Here is a 12,979-nt window from a genome sequence, read left to right as displayed (position 1 = left end):
GACATTGTCAGGTCCCTCAGCTCAATTGTCAGCAATAGCAACCCCCTCCTCCTTACCAGCAGAAGGGTTCAGGGCAGGAGATGCTGTTCCTGCACTGCAGGTTACACAGGCCTGCCTCTGCAACAGCACTTCTGTTTTAACTCTTTCTTACCCTGAATGCAAATCTGCTACTTGTTGCTTTAAGTCTGTGTTATTACATATCAGCCTTCGCAGGCAAATAGCAAACACCCTGCCATGCGTCCAGCGTGACTCAGCTGCACCTTTGAGGAGGTACGGGGGTTTGTACAAACTCACCCCAATACTTTAACACTTTCACAAGGTCTTTGATTCTCCACACACACACACCTGCCTCAGGTTTTACATACATTAGTACAAGTTTTTATCTTACAACACGTTTCATTCTGGTTGCTCCACAGAAGGAACCGCAACCTGAGCTTTTAAACACAAAAATTTCAACAAGAACATCTTTCTAGTTTAAGTCTCAGTTGTTGGTTTTTTTTTTTTTTTTCTATCCTTTTCTAGAGCCATAATCAAAGATCAGGTGATGTTAATCCCGCACTCTTTCTAGTGCTAGTACCATAGGATCCCGAGGGGGTACTAATCCACAGTCCTTTTGCCACTCAGGTTTGTCCTGGAGGACGAAGAACATGTCTGCATATGATACTTCGTCCCATTTTCCCTCTCTCCTCAGAAACATTAATTGCAGGAGAGTGTTATAATCTAACGTTCCTCCCTCCTGAGGCCATTTCGCATCACTCCAATTTATACAAAGGCCACCACTGATTACAATATTTAATCCATTTCCTTCTATTTTCGGTACCACCCTGTCCTACGATATCCCTCCAATGTTTTAATATAGAACCCAAGGGTGATTTTTCACAGGGCTTACTCCTTCCATTTCCCATTTTGCAATTTTAATTACTTTGTTTTTCTCCGGCCGCCTTAGCCACCCAAGGTCGGAAACGCGGATAGAGCTCCTTACTCGTTTGGCACTCAAACGCGCGCCTCAAGCACTCTTGCACTCACACTCAGTCAAAATAATTAAGCTATACACGGAAAATCAAAATGCGCATCTCAATCACACCATTCACACTCTCCGGGCAGCCCTCAGTCACACAAGCAGTATATTATACGGTACCGTGCACTTATGTACAACTTTTAGGAACACTAACAGTTCACAAAGTATGCATTTCAATGAACAATTGCCAAAAAACAAACAAAAACCCAAATTTTTCCTCGTCTTAAGCAGAGTGTTAAGTTTTCTGCTATTTGCCTAGAATTACCAGAATATTATTATTTTTCAACATACATTTCATAACTCCGAGTTTTGAACATGTAACAAGACAACACATAGAACAAACAAGACACAGAGCTCTATTTCAGTTGTTACATTCTAGGAATTCCCCAATTCTTAAGACAACCTAAAGGAAGTTTTTAGCTTCCCCCTTTTTTTTTTTTCCTTTTTTTTTCCTTTTTTTTTTTCCTACGCAAAAGTTTCCCTTTTACTTTTGCTGTGAGGTCCCTCTTGTTCCTGTGAGATTCCGCCTTATTCGGTCCCGCCCCCCGCTTTCCGTCACGAGGCCTCCGGACTTTTAGGAATGGCAGTAACCTCGGGTTTGCTCGATCTGCCCTCAAGATCGCTAGCGGCCACCCCTTGGTCAGCAACCCCCCTCCCAAGGTACCTTTCCTCCTGGGGACTACGCTGCGCGCCGGACGTCTCCGTGCGTCTCACCAGCCGCCCCGTTACTAAACATACCGTTTTATCCGCGGATCCAGGGGTTTCTCTTCTGCTCCCGGGTGAACAGCTGAGAAGAGGAGGCTCCTCCGAGGAAATCTCCCGGGGCGCGCCTAGGAGCGTCCGCTCCGCAGCTGGTCCCTCAGCCGAGCAGAAATCCTCCTGCCTGGCTCGCCAAAACTGACATGCGGAATTAGACTCTATAACTCGAAAGTTATAAAGTAGGTATGTTTATTGCGCGCAGATGCACGGGGGATCGCTCCTCCACAAGCGTGCATGCCCGAAGTGAGGAACCATCCCACATTTATACAATGAAACAAATGAATATTCAATTAACGCCTATACATATTCGTTACCTAAACCCCGCTTCGTATGTTAATTAGCTTATCAGTCCGTTTCCTGGAATGTGGTGGTCTTGCAGGTTTGTAGGTGATTCATGTTCTTGTGACCATCTGATCTTCTCCAGCAAGGAAACTTAGCACTCCCTCCCTCTAGATAGCATTTGAATGTCTCTCATCTTTTCTCATTCTCTTTTAAATAGCCCCTTTGTCAGAGGAAGAAGGGCAGGCGTCTCCCCATCTCCCCGTCTCCCCTCTGTTAGAGGAAGAGGGGCAGGCGTCTCCTCAGAGCTGTGTGCCTATGTGACCAGACACCGCACCCATGACTAGTCACCATACCCACATTTCTGAGTAGACATATACAATCACAGTCGGTGTTAATCGTCCCCATTTCACACTATTTCTCCATATCAATGGTATGGTCATGTTTGCATATCAGAACTAACACGAGAAGGCCTACACTTCAAAACCCTTTCTCAGAGACACACTGTGTACCTCATGCAACCATTCAATGAACTATAAACAAGCCTTGATATTTAGTGTCTGTCTACAGAGCTTCCTTAGGCTAGAGGGGATTTATTCTACCATCATCAAGAAATGGGGCACCACCACTGGCAGAAAGCTTTAATGACTTTTCCATTATAAATTCAAGGTTAACTACACTAAGAAAAGAGAGACCCTAAATGAAAGTTGGTTTACTGCTGTGATAAATCTCTAGATGAGGAAATGGACATATTTATGGCACTGGACTTATCTTCCACTAGGAGCTGCACAAAGTTGAGGATGAAAACTAGGAGACCAAGATTAAGAAGAAAGGACGCTCAGCGGGTTGAGCAATTTGGCAAGCTTGGGGTAAGCTTACCTGAAGAATGAGAGAGATCAGCTATTAAAGCTGATCAAAAAAATCAAATAAAAAAAAATAATCAAGAACTAACACTACTGTTACATTCCAGAAGCAGCTTTGATAGCAAAAATACGCTCTGCCATCACGCTGGGAGAATAAAATACTAATACACACATGTATTCGTGAGCTTTAATGATTGAAACTTTGGTTAGTTTTTGCAGTTCTATTCAAATTCTTTCTTATGTAGAGGTATTGTCATACACATCTGAACACTACACCAGACAGCCTTAAACCTGAAGGATGGCTACTGAAAAAAGCAGTCTGTCCTCATAAATTAGTTAGAAGCTGCTCTTACTGAACCTGATGGAATTCTGGCTTCAAGTATCAAGGCATGTTGACATTTTCATTCTTTACAAAGAATTAGGATGTTAAGTTGTTACAAGAGAATGCTATGTGTATTAAAAGGTATTTATATGTCCCCTTTTAAAAAAATACTTCAGAAGCAAATGAGTATGACCTAGTTTACTCATTTGTATAAATGCTGTCAAATAGCTAAACAATCAAAAGAAGATAGCCTTCACATGAGAAAACAAGATGACAAGCCTGTCTTCACTCCAGTGAAAGTGCAAGCTTTTCACATACATCTTAAAAGGTTACTTGCTATTCCATTACCTTTGCCAAGCGGCTCATTTGATCTTCAGAGACTGTGCTGCTGCTGGTTCTCCCAGGAGTTTTGGTGGGCTCTGAGCCATCAGCTTCTACGTTGGGCCAGACTTTCAAGTCATGCATTCCTTGACGAAACATACTGCAGGGACAAATGCAGAATTGCTTCAGTAAATTCAAAATAATACAGCTGTCATGAATCGAAGTACAGCAGCAGCAAGAAAATGAAGTAGTTTCCTTTGCCAAATCTACAAACATGCACTGCCATGCATAATTTAACTGAACTGCAAAAGCGCCTCACACCTTATGCCCTCTGCAGCCTTCATTTTTATTGGCCCAGGATGTTCAAAAGAAAATTAGCAAGTCTGAGATAACTTATTTGGCAAGTGGAAGAAAAATGGGTAATTCCCAAAGTCAGTGGGGTCGTACAAAATACAAACTAAGGACAGAGCCTGATCTTCATAGTTTTATTATTTGTAATGAAGCAGAAAGTATTCCTCTTGACTTGCAAATTATAATACTGACTTTAGGTCTGCTAGTCTGAAAAAAATTCAAGTAAAAAACTACCTAAGTTTCATTTGAAGGTCAACTGATACAAAGCAGCCTTCCAAGCTGCCAAAAAAAAAAAAAAATCCCTCAACACAGCATTTTCTCCATCTATGCTTGAAATTGAATTGGTAATTGAAACTGTGCAGTGAACAGAACTTTGCAGGGTAACTGACCACATCTTTCCTCTGTGAAACTGTGCTTCCCTTGCATATTTGTGCTGATCCACCTATAAAAGACGCTCCAAGAAATCAAGTGCATTGCTTTTGCCAGTAAGAACTGATCACTTCAACAACTTCAGGTAAATACAACTGGAAGGAACACTAAAGAGTCAACCATTAAAAATGAGAAATGCCAACTAGAAGGACCACTTGACATTGAATTTATGTATCACTTTGTGGAATAGTACTACAAGGGTTTCCATTTACAAGCAAATACAAAATTCCAAAATTATTTGTTGCTTTCTCCCCATTTACTTCCCCCAGGCCCCACATGCTGGAAATAAAAAGTAAATTTCATTTATAAACCCTATCTTTTTCCAGGAACTATGCTCCAATGCTTTAAAAACTACCAGCAGTTCTTGGAGCACAGTCTAATTGATCCAGTTCAATCTTCTGCCCTAAGACAACATCAATCTTTTTGTCTTCAACAAGAAAGATGCAACCTCTCTCTACCGTTGTTTTCTGCATTCAGGCATCATTAGAACAGCTTTCCTAATGCTAACCTAAACTCTTCCTGTACTTCAGTTTAGCTTATTACTTCTTACCATCTGACAAGATAAAAAAGGCTACTTACATCCATTTTCCAACATAATCTACACACTATAAAAGTGTTCCTAGAGTCTTTTCAGCCTCACTACACTTTACTCCTCCACCACCACACCTATTTGCTAGATGTTCAATGTAACCGATTCCCTTAGACTCCCAGAAGTCAGCAACTTGCTTAAAGTCAATTATATAGAACTGAATGTATCCCAGCCAAGTGGATGAGTATGGAGAAGGATACAACATTGTCCCTGACGTGCATACTTGTAACCTGTTCATATATCCAATACTGTTTGCACATTTCACAAGAGCATCGCAATGCTGGATCATGCAAAACTTCTTTTCCTCCGTTTTCCTGGGCAGCTGCTCCCCATTCTGTATTTGACTACAATCAACTGCAAAAAGTACCAGTGTCTCATGCTTTTTTTTAAAGTGCATCCTTTTTTTTTTTTCAGTTCCCTTAGTCAAGATCCTTTTGATGCATCGTTCATCTTCCAGCCCACTTGTAATCCTTCCCATATCAGCATTATCATCTACAAATTTACTAAATCCACCCTCTAGTGGATCACAGATTATTAATTTTGAAAATTCCTTATTTACTGAGTTACATTTTATTCCTTATAAATAAGACTGCATTAACAGCTCAATTGCAAGCCAATTAAATCAATTATGTTAAGTAATCAGTACTGGCACCCATGCATTACCTAAGTATAAATACAAAGCGGTTTCAGGATTTTCTATTTTAAAATCCAAGCTTACAGATCTTAAAAACCAAAAAGACTAAATTTTGGTGTTATACAAGAGAAGACTTTTTTTAGAACACTGCAGCATGCATGAAGCTGCACTCTGGAAGAAACAGAATAAATCATCTATGCATCTGATTTTTCAGACATAGAACTGTTAAACTCATTTACAAAAATACAAACAAAAAACACCTCTCATAAGTACTGCTAGCTTCAAATCTGTACCACAGAAGAAAAAGCAGTATACCCATGTTTCCCAAAGAGTGAGACTGTTGTTCCTCCCACAGGAACTGCTTTACCAGGTCCATACACATCCCAGATGGTCAGAGCCACTTGCGCATTGCGAGGCAAGTCTGGATACTTCACAGGCAGTTTCAGCCACTCATTCCAGCTGCAGAGAAACACTTCTTATTAGTCATAAAGCCTTAAAATTCACGTTACTTTATACAACTCAGATTCTCCTTAGAATATAAATTTCTAAGGGCAGTTGGACTACTTTCCTGTAGGCTTTAAACACACAAATATTCATCTTGAGCATGATTAAAAGACCTGAGACCTAAGGAAAAACACTCTGGTTTGATGACTAAGTATCAAATATTAGTCTGTCCAGTAAACAGTATGAAAATGTGCTAGTCCAGGCCCCAGAAATTAAGTAGTAAGCCATGCCAAACACACAAGTAACAATTTTATCACTTTCCCCATTACACAAAAACATTGATTTTGTGATGTCAGGGTAATACTTAATAACCACACAGAGACTTCAAGAAACGTAAGTCATTTGTTTCTTGAAATCAAATCTTTCCAACAAATAAAACCCATGCGTATTTATTTATATAACTTGATGCCCCAGTAACTAAGAGCAATATGAAATAAAAGGCAGTCACTTACTTCCATCTAGTGCTAAAAGCCTTGTAGGAAGTTCTAACTGGAAGAGCAAGAGGCTTCCCTTCTGCAAACACCTGACAAGTTACATACAAGTCAGAGCAAGTTTCTTGATACAGTCCTGAGAACTTCAGCATTGGATCTTCAAAGAGAGCTTTGTAACTCTTCTGTTCTCTTTTGCCTTCCAGACTTCCTCTGCGGGGAGATAAATAACCCAAAATTTATTTTATCCACAGTAAAAAATCCTATTAGATTTCTATAGCTTATATTTTGATTGCCCAATACTGAGGCTATCCTCACTCTGCATTACTAGCTGGTAGTGAAATCCAAACATCAGAGAGAAATTCAGGACATGTAATGATGAACAAATACAGAATTTATTTCTCTATTGACTTGTGGGAAGGGGCATGTGAGTGCGGGGAAAGAGCAGGGGAGGAAAGAACTACTACTTCTCATACAACCTGTATATTCTCAAACAGCATCAAATGAGATACAATAAGCAGGGCAACAATGAAACTACGTACAATGCTATTACTAAAAAACCAAACCAAACATCAGATTACATGTGCTCCAAATACTGTTTGGAAAAAAAAACAAACCAAAACCACATTATAAAAGAAGCCTTATTTTTAAGCCGAATGAAATGTGAAACATAAGACTGGCTTTAGATAACAGTCATCTCTCAAATCAACAACAAACCAAAGTTCAACTAAGAAGACTATTCAAATCAAACTTGAATAAAGCCTTGCAACAATTTGCAGAATGCTAAAGTAAAATGATGACGTTTCTCAGGCCTCAGCTATACCACAATGAAAACAATCATGCAGTTTAAATATCTGTCTCTGAATGCACATATGAAAACAAAAAAGGAATTATGGTGGTGATGGGAAAACATGCAAGGTCAGTCTTCCAGCAAACAAAAATCAGTAGCACAAAACCACTTCAGAGTTGATGAACAAGTTTCCTGCCAGACACTAGCACAGCACATTCCAGGACATCATATACTCCAATGCACACACACACACAAACAAAACAAACAAACAAAAAAACCCACCAAACAAAACAAAAACTGGTTAAATTTTTGGGTTTTGTTTGGCAGAATGAATTAGCAAAAATGACACATCCATCTGACTTCAGATATCATCTTCCATCCAGAAGTTAAAGAACCCCAAATAAGCTCACCTAGTTAGTTTTCCAAAAAAAGTGCAATATACCTTAATGCACCAACATTAGATATACTACGTTTTAGAGCCAGCCACGCCACTCCTACACAAGTGTAAACATCTCACTGCCGTGAGGCAGAAAAATTCCAAACTTAAAAATTAAAACGTGAACCAGAAAATGTGATAATGCCAGCTCCAACAGGAGTGCTTGCCATATACCCAGTTAGGCACGTACATACGCTGCAACACCTCGATTTGCCTACAACAAAGAACCCGATTAAAAGTAACTAGCTTTCAAAGGAGCACGTAAACAAGTAGGAAAAAGATTATGTCCGTCCCCTAACACTGAGGGGTGAGCTGTGACAGCAGCAGGGGAAAGTTTACCAGAGACAGATGCGCTGAACTGACAAATCAATTTTTGCCGTAACGCACCGCCCTGCACGCCAGGAGCCAAGGCCGTGCACGTTTACAACTCGCTCTGAGCAGAGCTTACACCACCGGCCCTGCCGCCGCCATCCCTACCCGGCCCACGGGCCGCTCGGCCGCGGGGGACGCTGACAGGGACGTGGCAGCACTACCTCCGCCCGGCAGCCCTGAGGAAACAGGCGACAGCCACGAGCTCCCGGTGCTGCTGAGGGAAGGCAGAGCCAGCTCCGTAAACGCACTGCTGTGGGAAAGCCAGGCTCCGGGACCTTGCGGTGGCCCAGCCCCCCCCCCCCCAAGCCGGCAGCGATCGGGCCGCTTCCCACACAGCCCTGGCCGCCCGTTGCGGAGCAGGGGGACGCTGCAAGCCTCGGTCCCCCTCACTTACATCTTCAGCTGCACATTAATGTCCAGGTCGCAGCTATAAACATAATAAAGCTTCTCGGTCTCGCCCATGGCTGCTGTCGCCAGTCCCCGACCGCCCCCTCAGCGGCGCTAAGGCCTCCACAACCGCCCGCGGGCATGAGCGCCCCCTCGCTCTGAGCATGCGCCGCCGCCATCTTGCTTCAAGGAATGTAATGGACCTGTATCAAGATGGCCGTCATCTACGTCTACCGAGTGGGCGGCCACAAGATGGCTGCGCCCACATCTCTCTCACTGCCATGGCTGCCGCCGGCTGTACGGCACGCAAGATGGCCGCCGCCCTGAGACGCATGGCAAGATGGCTGCTACCTCAGCTATGTGTGAGATGGAGGCCTGTCCCACCTGAGGGCAGAGAGGGGTGGGCTGCGCGGGAGCAGCCTCCATCGTGATGTGTCTGAAGGTGTCAGGGCTGTGACCCCTGCTCAGTGCCCCAACACTTCACCTACATTTCACACAATCTCCTCAGAACGCGATTCTCCACACCGCAGACAAATCCCCCGTGTCCAAAACCCTTCTGTGCCTCAGAAGGCAGGTGCTACTTCTGTGAGGCTAAGGGGCTGTATAACTTATGGTTTTTTCCAGGGCAATTCAGACCCAGGGTAATCTTAGAGTGAACGATTCTTCCTTTACGTTGCTAACACTCCTGGAGGAGGCTGAGGAGAAATGGCAATTGCCCCTGACACTGTGCAGATGTGCTGCACAGGATGCGGACAGTACAGGTTGATCGCTGAATTCATCGTGGTGATTTTATCATAAGTCTTGCCACGCTTACGTTGGGAGTATTTTTTGCTCATTTGTTTCATTTTTCCTGAAACCTTAGCTGTCCCAGCAGTAGGTGATCAGTGATTATCACCTTGCAGGAAAAAAATAATTGTAAAATATAAATTCAGAGTGGCTCTGCATCTGACGCAGGCAACTGAAAATCACCCACAACTTACATATTGTAAATAATTATATTATGTTAAACAAACCTTAGTGGTTCGAGGGTTAATAAGGATTGCAGGCACTTTAAGTGACAAAAACTGTACACGCCGTTACTATCCTATGCTTATTCTATGTAGGCAAAGCAGCCAGGGCTCACGAAAGGTAAGGTTTGTGTTTTTATGATTCACCACAACTGCTGAACTTCTCAGCGCTGCTGAAAAAAAGTATAAAAAGTGCTGTTTTGGTGTAACTCGGTATACATAGAGCAGCGCTAGTCCTGAGGTAGCACCAAGACAGAGGTGCTCTCTCCCAGCATATACAGCTCATATTAAAAAAAATAATAATAATTGTTTGGAACCAGCACATTTTCCTCCCTTTTCACAGTAAAAACCATTAACAGGTGGATCTGGAAAGATATGTCATCACTAATACTCTTCTCTTGCAAGTCAGCAGCAATGCGGGAAGAGGCTGAAGCAAAGGAGGAACACTTCTTTAAGGAAAAAAGTACAATTTTGCCTCAGCACTATTTTTTTTTCCCCCTCAGGTGCTGTGACCAGGAATTCTTTTCTTTTTTTTCCCTTTTCTACAAAACAACTAGGAAATTAGAGGAGGCTGTGACCCACAGCTATATATACTAAAATGAAGCCTTTGCTTTCCAGCAGTGCCAAGCTGGCATGTGTCATCAGTGCAAAAAATGAACATAATTAAATTACCAAATTCCTTGGCACAGATGATGTTAAAATAACTTTTTTAAAAATTTTAAAATATGGTCTTTTATCCAGCTTTTTGTATCTTGTTTTGTTACTTCTTGATCACATTTACAGTTTCTATAGATCTGGCATCTGCCATTCATTTATTGCCTGTGTTGTAATTTTTGATGGCTTCTGTTTGTTAGTTTGGTTCCAGCCCAGTTTTTTACATAAAATCTCTGCTTTCCATAACAAAGATAAACACGTATTGCTCTTCTTGGCTGTGAAGAAGAAATAAAACATAAAACTGTAAAAATTTAAAAGACAAATACATCTCACATTTTTAAAGCTAAGCAATGTATATCTCTGTGTGTACACAAACAGTGAACATATTCATATGTGTGTACCTGTTTCAGTATATAGCTCAAGAAAAAGTTGGATCATTTTTCAATTAATGGAATTACCAGTATCAGTTAAATAATCTCATCATCAGTTTCACCATTACAGAGACATTTTTAGGTCATCATTCAAGGTGTGTTTGTTTCTCAAGAAAATAACTGAGAGAAAAAATTACAGAGAACCTTTGAAGTTGGCATTAAAAAAAATTTTTAAAGTGGTATATTTCCCAACTTTCTCAGATTCCAGTGTGTCCAGCTAAATAAGTAAATTAGCTCTGTGGGAGGCAAAAGAGAAGAAAAGATGTTTAGGAAAGACATTTTTGACAATAAAATTGTAGAAATATGCAATTTCAATCCAAAATGTCACTTCATACTACTTTCTCATATTAATCACCTTACATTTGTAAGTTCTCAAACACTGCCATAGAGGCAGACAGGAAGAGTATTTTTCACCTTGAAGGATCCTAAAATGCAGTGATGAACACACCATCCGTATCTGGGAATCATTGCCTACACTGCTGACATGTATCTTTCCAGTGGTGACAGATGTCTAAGCGGGTGCAGTGTCTGCAGGACATGCCACACAGCTACAACTGAGGTAGTACACTAAAGCTGAACAGGGACATTTGGTATGGAGCAGATGCAGAGCTAGATAAGGGTATTATCCCATTTACTCTCTGCTGCCACTTCTGTGGATCCTTCAGGGCACTCTGCATTCATGGCAACATCTATACTGTTGAAAAGAACCACCATAGACGGTTACCCCTGAAGCAAGCAGTATGTGTGATTCATATCTACCCTGTCTTGATTTGGCCCCTGCAGACTGGTCCATCTGTAGCCCAGCTGCAATAATATTTGATCCGTCTCTTCTCTAAGCTTCAGCGACCACTCTTGTGGCCAAAAGACACAATTATTTCTGTGCGCCTTTTCCAGCTCAAAGTGCCTGATGTAATGCAAGGGTTGTTTTGCAGCCTGCAGGAAGGTTTTTGTAGTGTGTCATCTAGGGCATGGCATGAAGGCACATTGTGGTTATTGAGTGTTTCTGGTCTAGTGAAATAGGGCAGGATTATTCCAAGTCCTGGGTGTCAAACAAGGCACATCTGTTCTCCTATTACTGATCTGCAGCACATCCATAAGCAAACTCTCCTGACAACTCTAACTGGGTTTCTCCTTTAAGGAGACTTATAAGTATATACCAGAAGGCAGTCCAGGAGTGAATTAGCACATGCACTGCACAGGCAACTGCACATACATGATAGCAGAAACAAGTTCTGGAAGAGAATCAGAGTGTCAAGATTGCTGATGCTCCAAGTATGTTGTAAAGCAAACTCAGACCTTCATTGTGCCAAGAGAAAAAAAGGATCTGTCCCTTCCAGACAGTGTGAAACTGAGAGGGACCTGCAGGACTAATAGGCCTTAATGGTCACCAATCTCCCCTGCTCATGGCCCAGGACCCCATTTCAGATTGTTCCATGTCCCAGCTACATCATAGATACCGATGTCATGCTCCACCACAGCCCTGCCTGGCCCAGCCATGGGCTCCACTGAGCCAACTCCTGCTTTTGGGTTAATGTCCCATCCCCATGCAGGTGCCTGATGTCCAGGGCTGGAGCTGCTGTGGCAACCAACCAGTCTGCCCTGCTGTCTGTCTGGGGCAGTGGGACAGGTCCCGGCTTTCTGCCACAGCATAGCCCAACCACATGTTCCTATGCCCTAACATTTACCTGAGTGTTTGATCTTGAAACACCAATTTAACTCAAGATATGTGAGTGTTTATGAAGTTTTTGAAGAAATATACACAAAAAGAAATCTTTTTTTTTTTTCTCATGAAGGTATAAGTAACTGGCTAGCTACACCTAGATTTAGTTAGTTACTGATATTATGCCATTCTTGTCGTTGGAAAACCTCTAGCAAGCATGAGATTGACACTCTTCATTGCTTTGCTTATGCATTAAAATCTCCCCCATTTCTTTTCTTTTTTTAGTCTGATAGTTTGTCAGGTCCTAGAAGCCTGATGAGGTACAGCATCAAGAAAACAGTGGGAGCAATAGAGAGCTCTGCTGCTGACACGATTCTCTTTGGAGGGAATGGAGCTATTTTTCTTGTTTTGAAGTGAAAGTATCACTCACAGTTCATGTTCAATTGATAACCACAGAGAAATATGTAACTTCACAATCCTAGTAAGAAATATATATGATCTTCCAGAGGACAGCATTGCCTCCTCTTATACTATCTATTTTCTGCTAGTGAGACTACCACGATAAGCAAGTGTCACGACGGAGGGAAGACACAGTCACTCAAAATGAGTGATCAGCAGACTTCGTTTATTGTACCTTACAGTCACCTTTTATGCCTTGTTATAATTAGCTCATACATATTACAAAAGTTAAGCACATTATTGGTTAGTTGCCTAAATACCAAGCCCGCCCCTAGTTTCTCTTCTG

General features: G+C 41.9%; 1 protein-coding gene across 1 annotated transcript; it reads right to left on the bottom strand.

Annotated features, from left to right (window-relative positions):
• Positions 1–3,523: 3,523 nt before the first annotated feature.
• On the bottom strand, positions 3,524–8,639 carry LOC121080520 (phosphatidylinositol 3-kinase catalytic subunit type 3-like). Its single transcript, XM_040578583.1, has 4 exons — positions 8,490–8,639; positions 6,522–6,710; positions 5,881–6,024; positions 3,524–3,722 (listed from the first exon to the last, which is right to left on the bottom strand). Exons 1-4 carry the CDS (start codon positions 8,555–8,557, stop codon positions 3,578–3,580), a joined length of 546 nt encoding a protein of 181 aa, XP_040434517.1. The 5' UTR covers positions 8,558–8,639; the 3' UTR covers positions 3,524–3,577.
• Between the last annotated feature and the right edge of the window lie 4,340 nt (positions 8,640–12,979).

The sequence above is a fragment of the Falco naumanni genome, chromosome W (genome assembly GCF_017639655.2).
Source record: "Falco naumanni isolate bFalNau1 chromosome W, bFalNau1.pat, whole genome shotgun sequence".
In the NCBI taxonomy this organism is placed as follows: Eukaryota; Metazoa; Chordata; class Aves; order Falconiformes; family Falconidae; genus Falco; species Falco naumanni.
Note: the sequence above shows the minus strand (reverse complement) of the source record. Positions and strands in the feature narration are given on the sequence as shown.